Source organism: Peromyscus californicus, unplaced genomic scaffold, assembly GCF_007827085.1.
Source record: "Peromyscus californicus insignis strain IS unplaced genomic scaffold, ASM782708v3 Scaffold_4__1_contigs__length_199733344, whole genome shotgun sequence".
NCBI lineage: Eukaryota > Metazoa > Chordata > Mammalia > Rodentia > Cricetidae > Peromyscus > Peromyscus californicus.
Genome location: NW_026294562.1, coordinates 101867363 through 101878328, shown reverse-complemented (window position 1 = coordinate 101878328; position 10966 = coordinate 101867363). Strand labels below are relative to the sequence as shown.

The 10966-nt window shown below is 50.3% G+C and overlaps 1 protein-coding gene across 1 annotated transcript in view; it reads right to left on the bottom strand.

Moving 5' to 3' along the window:
- Positions 1-5337: 5337 nt before the first annotated feature.
- The window catches only part of Arhgef17 (Rho guanine nucleotide exchange factor 17), a 63428-nt gene continuing 57799 nt past the window's right edge, over positions 5338-10966 (bottom strand). The window contains exon 21 of the mRNA XM_052714107.1: positions 5338-9292. Within this exon, the coding sequence (XP_052570067.1) occupies positions 9096-9292 (197 nt within the window). The 3' untranslated portion in view covers positions 5338-9095. The remainder of the gene's footprint in view (positions 9293-10966) is intronic.

Below are 10966 nucleotides of genomic sequence, written 5' to 3'. Positions count from 1 at the left end.
GCAGAAGCCGGGGCACTACGTGCATTGTGTTCTTGCCTCTGTAAATTGTGTCCCTGAGTGGCAATGGTCTGTCAGGACTAGAAGCAGCCACTCAGCTGCCATAGCCTCCCCCCACCTCCACCCCCACCCCCACCCCCGCGCGCCCCAGTACATTCAAAGGATTGAAGGTGGCCAGGAGAGCAAGGCTGGGGAGGAATTCAGACAGCGCGGAGGACCTAGAGCTGGGGATAGAGGCCTGGCTGGGATCAAGATAATCACAGCTCACTAAAGAGGCTGAAGAAGGTAAATAGGTCTGTTGGGAATAGCTGGGCTGGGGTGGGATTCTAAATAAACTGAGTCATAGAATCTGAGCCCCAGAGCGGAGAAGAAAGGTCAGGTCCCCAGAGTCTGGGAAATTCCAGGAGGAGAACCAGACACCTGAGTGAAGAGAGGGAGGAGAGAGTTTCCATCTCCCTGGCTGAGCCCAGGTTTCTGGGACAGAGCAGAAAGTTCCAGGTTCCTGGTGTCAAAATGAAGATTCCAGCAGGCCTAGCTGACATGTGCTTTGAATCCTAGAGCTCTGGAGGCAGAGACAACCAGATCTTTGTGAATTCTGGGCTAGCCTGGTCTAGATAGTGACTTGCAAACCAGCCAGGGATACAAAGTAAGACCCTGTCTTGGGGGGGGGGGGAAAGACCCCAGCCCATTCAATGTCAGTTGTACCCCCCAAATCTGGGGACAGGGGCTATCCCAGGGCCCCACATCACAGTCCATCGAGGAAACCCACAGTGGGGAACAGTGAAGCGCCCAGAATAGCCTGGATGTCCTCTACTTCCGGATTTTTTTTTCTTTTCTCTTTTTTTAAAAAGGTTTATTTATTATGTGTACAGTGTTCTGCCTGCATGTATCCCTGCAGGCCAGAAGAGGGCACCAGATCTCATTATGGATGGTTGTGAGCCACCATGTGGTTGCTGGGAACTGAACTCAGGACCTCTGGAAGAGCAGCCAGAGCTCCTAACCTCTGAGCCATCTCTCCAGCCCCCTCTTTTCTCTTTTTGAGACATGGTCCCTCTATGCAGCCCTAGCTATGTATGTAGACCAGGCTGGCCTCGAACTCACAGAGACCCACCTGCCTCTGCCTCCTGAGTGCTGAGATTAAAGGTGAGCGCCACCATGCCCATCTTTCTAAATTTTATTTTGTTTTAATTATCTTGTTATATTTTATGTATATAGGCATTTTGCCTGCATGTATGTCTAGGTACCACTTGTATGCCTGGTACCGAAGGAGGCCAGAGCAGGGCATCTGAAGTTACACATGGTAGTTAACCTCCATGTCAGTACGGTATGGGAATTGAATCTGGGTCCTCTGGAAGAAAAGTCAATGTTCTTAACCCCTGAGCCATCTCTCCAGCATTATTATTATTATTATTATTATTATTATTATTATTATTATTATTATTATTTTAACTTGGATTCTGGGGATTGAACTCAGGTCACAAGCAGTTTACCAACTGAGTCATCCCTTAGCCCTTTTTGAAATGTTTTCTTGGTGTAGGAACATTCTATATGCCAATTTTCAAATTCCAAATGACGGTATTTCAGGTCCCACTTAATAAATAGTCCAAATAGGAATGTAGATTTGTTTTTAATGGCTAATCTGACTTCCCAAAAGGGCCCAGGCCCATCTCTACTAACAACTCTTTGGGAAACTTTGATCAAATCCCCCTCACTCAATGAGTCTGCGCCTCTGAAAACTGGGACACCCAACCCATTGCCTGAAGGTCACTCTCATTCTCTGTGGAGGAGGCCACCTTCACAGTGCAGATTCGCAGGAGTGCACCTGCCTCACTCCTGCAGCCTTGGTTGGGAAGGAGCCTAATTATTATTTACTGCTGGTTGGACTTGCTGGCTCTGTGTCCAGCTGACGGTGACTCCCAAACCCTTCCCAGCAGGAGCCATCCCCAGGAGTCTGGAGCCACTCTGTAGCTAGGAGACAGAGCAAGAAGGTGACAGCCATACAGTTGGGGCTGGCTTTTTATGGCACTTGGAGAGTCGCTCCGCTCCAGAAGAGAGTTAAAAATCAAAGGTCCTTAAAATCCTGGCATCTCAGGTGACCTCACAGAATCCTGGCACCCACTCTTGAGTGCCTCAGAGACTGTCTTGTGTAAAGCAGCTCACAGTGCAACTGGAGAAGGCTGGAGCTCCAGCTCTTCCTGGCAGGTACTGCAGCAGAAGACCTCAGTAGGGTGGAATGAGTTTTTACAGTGACCCACAGGCAGGGGCAGGGCCTTCAAGTCCCTGCCAGGCCTGCTGAGGTAGAAATCCCGTGTCACACTTTCAGAGCTACCAGGATTCTGTTGCTTGAGAAATCTTTAAACAGGTGGCTGCAGGTGCCCCCTGCCGGCCATACTGGAGCCCCAAGCTGGAAGCACTGTCATTCCTGCTTTTCCAGTTAGTTCCAGAACTCTGCTGGCAGCAAAAATTTCAGATATTCAAGTCCCTTATATAAAATGCATAGAATATTTGTATGTAGCCCATCCAATCCTCCCCTATACTTTAAATTCTTTCCAGATTACTTGTAATAACCAACACAACATAAATGCTATGTAAACAGTTGTTATATTATTTGGACCTGCTCAGGACAGAGGCAACTATTTAAGTCTCAGTTTTCCATCCCCCAGGCATGGTGACACATACCTTTAATCTCAGCACTCAAGAGGCAGGGGCAGGAGGATCTGTGTGAGTTCAAGCTCAGGCTGGTGTACATAGTGAGTTCCAGGATAGCCAAAACTACACAGAAAGACCCTTTCTCAGAAAACCAAAATAATAATAATAAATAAAATTTCCAGACCATAGTTGGTTAAGTCTGAAGATACAGAATTCATGGATAACAAAGGTCACCACTAAACTTACAGGCTACAGGCCTAAGTTTCTTTAAAAAAAAAAGATTGTGTGTGTGTGTGTGTGTGTGTGTGTGTGTGTGTGTGTGTGTTTATTTCCAGCAATGGTGACCTGTGCCTTTAATCCCAGCACAACAGAGGCCTGGTCTACAGAATGAGTTCCATGACAGCCAGAGCTACACAGAGAAACCCTATCTCCAAAAATAAATAAAAATAAAATTTATTTATGTTTCTGGGTGTTTTGTCTGCATGTCCGTATACACATCAGAAGAGGGAATCAGATCCCATGGGGCCATGGGACTACAGTCAGTTATAGACAGTGGTGAGCCATGTAGGTGCTGGGAATTGAACTCAGGAAGAGCAGCCAATGCTCTTAACTGCTGAGCCATCTCTCCAGCACCCAGGCTTAAGTTTCAATGCTTTGCTCTAAGAAGAACCCAAGTAGGCCCTGTCCTACTTCACTGGCATGTTTTAGATCCTGTGGGTGTGTCCTAGATCAATGGGAGGGGTTTAGGCCAAGGTAGAACTGGGGCTAGGGCGGCTAGGACCCAGCGTTGGACAGGTACTAAACTCGGGCTGTCTGGGACTCACTTGGCTCAGCCTACATTTAAGTCTAGACCCCAGGCCAGGTCTGGAATCCCACTGGGTGGGATTGTGTCCTGACTCTGGCCTCACCGACTCCCTCCCTCCCTCGGAGACCCAGTACTCTGTTATGTCTTTGATCTTGGTCCCCACTGGCCCATTTGACTTGTGCTCAGGAAGGAAAGGAGAGGGCTTCTTTGTGCCCTGGGGGTGGGGTGGGGTCCGAGAGAGGAATCTGGAGCCATGAACTGGCTGCTGTCAGTGGGGCTGGTGCAGTTAGGTCTACTTAGGTCAGACTTGCAGCCCAGTTACATGGACAGCTGAGGGTCATGAGGTGCATGGCCATGCCTAGGAAGGAGATGGTTTTGCTGACGTGTTTGAGGTTATGCAGCCTAGAGGAGAGGAATCAGGGGAAATTGAGGAATTTGTGCTTTGGTGTCACACGGATAAAGGTCAAGTCGTAGCTGTGTCCGTGACAGGCTGGGTAGCCTTAAGCAAGTGACTTTATTTTTCTGAGTACACTATCTACAGAAGTCCTCATCAGGTGCATCAGCTTCAAGAGGCCCACTGGGATTTGGAGCCCAGGCTGCCCCCCCCCCCCTTTCTCTGGCTCAGCACTTGCTCTGGGCACCTTCCCAAAGCACAGCATCTAGGGCTCTGCCTGCAGTTATCTCCAAACCTGCTCCCTGGCCTCCTCCGGTCTGTCCCGCAGTCTACTCCTGTCCAGCCTTGGGTACCCGTCTACTTACCTTTGCCCATCAAGGCTCCTCACTGGCCATAATTGGGCCCAAAATAGCACTTCCTCTTGCCACTTCCTGCAACCAGCTTGTGCTTAAGGACAGAGAATTGGTGTTTGGCAAGCAGGCAAAAGATGTGAAGGTCAGTGGGGTGCAGAGGATCAAGAATTTGCCTCCAGGTACCAGCAAGCAGAGTCTAGGGCTGGAGCTTGCTTTCTGATCCTTGGGTACCCCCATGCCCTCCCCAGGCTCAGCTCAGGACTAAGACAGGGCCTCAGTCACTTTCTGCTCTCCTACCAAGCTCCCTAGACCTACACACCAGTATGCCGAGGCTCGCTCCAAGAGTGAGACTCAAGCCACCTAATGTAGCCTTCTGCCTCCTTTGGTCTTTAAAGACATTTCCTGACTTTTCTGACCACGAGAAACCCTTATGGCTAGAGTCTGCTCCTTAGTGTCATCCTGCCTTTCTGTGTGGTGGTCACTAAGTAAGTCCCAGGTTTCCTCTTCCCTGTGAGGTAGTTTAGCTAAATCCTGACTTTGTCTCTAGCCCAAGGGATCTTCAGGAGCAGCTCCTTGAAGAGATAGTCCTTGGCTCAGACTCGCTCCCTTCTCTGGGACCAAGCAGGATGAGTCTCAGAGCAGTTACAAGGAACGTGACCCCACGTGTGACTACATGTAACTCTGGCAGCTCTATTCCCTCCAGCTGCCCTGTGTGGCTACCTCCCTCTCTCCCACGAGGTGTCGGGGATCTGAGCAGAGCACATGGAAATGCAGTTCTGCCTCCTGATAGGTGAGTGACCTTGAGGAAGACATTGAGTTTCCTCATCAGAAGAGTAACTTGTGGCAACCACCTTCTAGGATCATTAAGGACTAGAGGAGCTCAGCTGAGGCGCACAGCAAGCAGCAGAATGAAACTGAGTTTCCTGCTGTCCTGTAGGCAAGACTGACAGCTCAGAGACGTAGCCCGGTGGGAGAATGCTTGCCCAGCATGAGCAACGCAACACCCTGGGTTGATTCCCAACATTGGCGGCAACACACTTCAAACCCCCAGCAGTCAGGAGGCAGTGGCAGGAGGATCAGAAGTTCAAGGTCACCCTCAGCTACAGACCCCCATCTCAAAAAGCAAAAAGGCATACAGCTGTGTCGCAACTGGATTCTCCAACATTTATTTCATTAACCATGAGTTCAACATTTATCGAGCACTTATTGTATGGCAAGTGCCACAGTAGGCTTGGGAATGAAGCCGAGACTGTGCCCTGCCCTCAGAGCGGCCATCCACCTTGCTCTCTCTCTCCCTGCCATGTACAGGGGACTCTCACACCAGGCTCTTGCATCCCTCCTTGCTTCACTCAAACCCCGCTCCTACTTCCTCTCACCCATAATCATGCACTTTAAGGCAGTTCTCTTGTCTGGGAAAACCACACCCCATGGCGTCTCAAGCCTGAGTGGCCAGGAGCGTAAGGGGCTGGGGGTGACAGGTGCCTCTTGGCCTTTACATCCATCTGCTGAGCTGTACACTAGTCTGTGTACTTCCTCAAACAAATGTTAGATGTCAGTGGTTTCCTATGAAAATACCGATACCTGGGTCCTACCTAAGGTTCTCATTTAATTGGCCTTCAGTGGGCCTGTGCCCCCAGAGAGCTATAATGAACAGCCCAGGTTGTAAACCATGTTTTAGGGGAGATAATTCTTCCAGAAGCTTCCCCTGAGGTGAGCCTAAGGCCTGTTCCCTCAGGACCTCCCCATTCACAGCAAACTGGCACAGCCTGAGTGCCGGGCCCCACGGGCACCCGTCCACAGGCCAGCCCATGCTCTGGAAAGTGGTCTTCTAAACGGCAGTGCAATGTGCCAGCCCATTCTCACTGTTTACGTTGGGACAATGGTGCAGACCCAGCCCTGTGCGCCTGGTGCTGAAAGTGAAGTCTGCTCTGGGCCTCTGTCAGGGCAGAAATCCTGGGGTGGCAGAAACAGTTGAAGCATGGAGGGTGACAGCCACCGAGAGAGATGCAGTAACTGGACTAGTGGCAGGGAGGCAGGGGCCTGAGGTGGGTCATCAAGGTCTAGATCACCGGGCCCTGTGACTGCCAGCGCAGGTCTCTAGTAGAGGGCATGCTTTTGATTTTAGGCCTAGTGAACCCCCTTGCATTCCAAGGACTCTACATACCAGCCAAGCATCCTGTAGGGGAGAAGAGGTCATCAGACCCTTTTACTGAGAAAGAAGGAATTTGGTCTGGTCACATGGCTGGTGAGTGGCCGTCAAGACTCCAAACAGAATCTGTTCAGTCCCAAATTCTGCATCCCTCCATTTCATCTTGAATACCACATGAACAGAACCCTCTCCTCACTGAAAACGATGCTAACAAGATGTCCTGGACACATCCTGTGGTGTGGAAGACCCAGCAGGCCCCTGAAGGGTGTGTGTGAGTTGTAAAGCACGCACCTACACTTTCCCCCTTTTCTTGTCCCATTTTGGGGATTGGGGAGCGGGGAGGTTTTGCCTCGTAGACCAAGTTGTTGGTTTTGTTTTGAGACGGGGAGGGGTCTCACCATTTAGCACTGGCTTACCTAGAACTTGCTAGGTAGACCAGGCTGGCTTTCAACTTACAGAGCTCCATTTGCCACCGACTCCCTAGTGCTGGTATGATAGGCATGTGCCATCAGTACCCCGTCCAAGCTGGTTTTGAATTCAAGATCATCTTGCCTCAGCCTCCCATAGGCCAAGCATACAGTCTGTCAACTGAACTACCCTTTCAGACCAGAAACTAATTTTTTATTGGAAATTTGTTATTTTGTGTGTATGGATGTTTTACCTGCATGTAGGTCTGTGGCCATGTGCAGGCAGTGGCCCTGGAGACCAGAAGAAGGCATCTGATCCCTAGGGACTGGAGTTACAGATGGTTGTGAGTGGCCATGCAGGTGCTGGGGATTGAACCTGGGTCCTCTGGAAGAACAGGCATTGCTCTTAACCACTAAACTATTATTGTTCCAGTCCCAGAAGCCAAATTTTTTAAGGCAGTCATTAGGACTGAACTAAGCAGAGATGTCATGACCTTTCCTTTGTTGTGAGGGCCAGCTCAAGTCTCATGGGGATACCATGGTATGAGGGGCTCTTTGTCCCTACAGAGTGGCCCCATGTTGCTGGGCATTTGCATTCCTTGCAGCCTAGTTTAATGGCACACCTCTCTGGACCAGAATCAGACAGACTTGGGTTCTGGTTCTGTGCTGTAGGAGCCTGAGCTAGGACTCTACTGCCCTGGCTCCTTGCCTGTATGTAGCATGGCTGCTTCAGATTTCTGAGACTTAGACTGACTTGGAAGCTCTTGATTGGCACACTATTGATATGTGTACGATTTGTAGGTAATTCTAACATTCCAAATTCCTTCGTTCTTTTGAGGAACCTGGAGCCCAGACAGGCGCAGTGACCTGCTCATGGAAACACAGGAAGTCAGCGGTGACCCTATCATCCCAGCACTCTTCATCTGTTCCCTTCGGTCTAAGTGAGTCAGTGAGGAAGGCCTCATCCCTGGGGAGACAGAGCCCTGAGGTGGCTGGCAGTAGGCCATTACGGCCCAAGGCCAAGGGGGAGCCATCATTTGGTGTTCTATTTATTGACTCTTTAAATTTCATCATCTGAGGAGAGTTAATACATGGCTGTTTGGTAGCAAGAGAAATATAATCTAAGACCGCAATGACCCACCCACCCCAAAGAAAAACAAAATCAAACGGAACAAACAAACCCTATCTGAAACCAGACCTTTGGAGTTGTAGCTGAAGCGAGGGGCTGAGGGTCACGGCGGCTCCCTGCAGCCTGGAGGTGAGGGAGAGACTGCCCCAAGCAGAAGCTTTCCCAGTTAAAAAGGCTATGTCTAGTCCCTCAACTTTGTGGGGGTGGTTCTTCCTAAAAGGACTGCCCCTGGCAAGATGGGGTGTTTAGAGAGGGATTAGATTCAGTGGCCGGAGAAAGGGGACATAGGTCCACCCCAAGGTGACCATCGTGCCAGTGCCTAAGACATGGGGAGGCAGGAGCTGGGGCCAGGGCCAGCTGTGAGGAGGGAAGGCCCTTTTCTCTTACCTGAGAAAGCCCTGTCCCAGACCCACCAATGTTCCCAAATTAAGGAACCTTAGGCACCACCAACACCTTGGAAATGCTAAAGCTGGGAAGCTGCCCAGTGACAGTCACTGCCCCCTGGTCATCTTGTCTGAATGTCTGAGGGCACATGAGCAAATTCTGCTTCTGGGTGAGGATGGTTGGAGTTTACCTTTAGGGACAGTGTCTTAGTGCCCTGAACATGCAGAGTGAATGTGAGTGTGTGTGTGTGTGTGTGTGTGTGTGTGTGTGTGTGTGTGTGTGTAATGGATGGGCATTGGTCCTTTCAGGAAAGCTTGGCTAGGGTTCCAGGGTGGCCTCTCACACAGGAACAGGCTTTTATCAGCCTATCATTTCCTCACATCATGTCCTGCCCCAGGTCACTGCATAAATAAGTGCTTTGGAAAAGTATTCATCTACAAAGTAACATAAATACTGTACATAGGCAAGGATGCCGTCCCTTAGCTTTTCCGCTGCCCCAGAAATCCCTCCACATATTGCACATGGCCTCCCCAGCCCTGTGGGGTCCAGGCCCAGCTGCGTCTTTGGTAGAAGCTTCAGGGACAGAGGTCCTGGGCAGCCTCCACATCTCCACCCCGGTTCCAAATGGCAGCACCAGGGTGGTCAGCGGGTAGGAGAGGCCTCGGCCTAGCTGGCAGTGTTCTACCAGGAATGCTTCCACAAAGGTGAGACAGAGTCCACACGGTATGGCCCTGCTTGGACACTGCTCACGGTCTGCGTGTGGCCTGGGAAGAGACAGGCAGGCTGAGGGCAGGTGCACAGGTGGGTCCTGGGCCACAGTGGGCAGGCTCACACCCTCCACAGGAGGAGGTGGTTTGTGCTGTCGTCACGGCCCACGGTCTCACTACTGCTACCACCCCCGCTGCTGAGCCGGAAGTCCTCATAGCCATCACCACCACTGATAACCAGCATCTTAGGCCTGGCTGAGGTGGGGCCTCGGTGCCGAGGGGAGTCCCGGTGATCCAGGGATGGCAGCTTCTCAGGGCCTGAGGAACAAGGAGGAGGACCAGTCAACCTGAGGCGACTTGTAGCTTCATGTCCTATCATTGCTTGAACTCCATATCCCAGAAGACAGTGAGGCACGCACTTCCGGTTAACCAAGCATTTCCATATTGGAAGAAAAGTCTACTTTCCTTATCTCCGGTGTGTGTGCACACACGTGTGCGTTTATGCTCTTTCTCTGTGTACGGTGGTGCACATACATATTCATGTGGGTATGTATGCATGCAGTGTACATGCATGTGTGTGGAGGCCAAAGGTGCCTGGCACTCACTCTGTAGACCAGGCTAGCCTAGAGCTTGCAGAGTTCTACCTGCCTCTGCTTCTGAGTGCAGGGACTAAAGTTTTGTGCCACAGCCCTCAGCTTTCTACTCTACCTTGTTCTTTAAAGGAATTTCTTTCTTTCTTTCTTTCTTTCTTTCTTTCTTTCTTTCTTTCTTTCTTTCTTTCCTTCCTTCCTTCCTTCCTTCCTTCCTTCCTTCCTTCCTTCCTTCCTTCCTTCCTTCCTTCCTTCCTTCCTTCCTTCCTTCTTCCAGAGACAGGGTTTCTCTGTCTAACAGCTCTGGCTGTCATAGAACTCACTCTGTAGACCAGGCTGGACTCAAACTCAGAGATCCACCTGTCTCTGCCTCCCAAGTGCTGGAATTAAAGGCATGTGCCATCACCACCCAGCTTAAAGGAATTTCTAAAGGTTTATTTTATTTTTATTTGTGTGTGTGTGTGTGTGTGTGTGTGTGTGTGTGTGTCCCCGTGCACACGCATGCCTGACTAGGCCAGAAGAAGGCACTGGAGTCCCTGGAGCTGGAGTTACAGGTGGCTGTGAACAGCCTGATTTGAGTGCTGAGAACTAAACTTCGGTCCTCATAAGAACAAAAATTGCTCTTAACTGCCGAGTCTTCTCTCTAGGTCCCCTTCTCCTTTTATAGGTCAGGGTCTTTCACTAAACCTGGAGCTCATCCATTAGGCGAGGCTGAGTGGCCAGCAAGCCCCTGGATCCTGCCTCTGCCTCCCCCATACTGGAATTACATACCTGTGCCACTGTACCCGGCTTTTACTTGGGTGCTGGGGATTTGAACTCGAGTTCTCACGCTTGCCACGCAAGCACTTTATGGACGGCATCATGTCTCCAGCCACCCCACCTCCGACCTGTGTTTTCTCTCAGAAATGACATTAATTTCCTAGCCACTTACCATTTTTATTGATTTCTGCACATATAAGGCCCCCTTTATTGTAACTACAGTCACGTGCTGCACAATGAAATTTTGGTCAATGAAACTGAAAATCCTCATCCCCTAGGGAAGTTGTAGCCATCTTATGGGCAACACGTCACACCACTCACATGTCGGGGGAGATGCTGTGGAGCCAGCCAGCCATGTAAAAATGTAGCACGTTCACTCGTGTGCAGAACATGTTAGGAGTGTAGTGCATATGGTACTGATTTGTTTATTTTCTTTCTAGTGTCTCTGTTTTTCTGTTTTTGTTTATGTTTAAGGGATCCCAGAGCCACAGGCATGCAAAGCCTTTTCCTATAACAGGAATATGCTAAGTGTTTTAGCTCTTCCGGAGGACACGACTACTAGTTACCTTAAGGAAGAGTTTACTGTAAACAGCAGGCCAGTGGGCACAGGTGCAGCCCTGTCCACCCGGTGTTTACTGCAGCC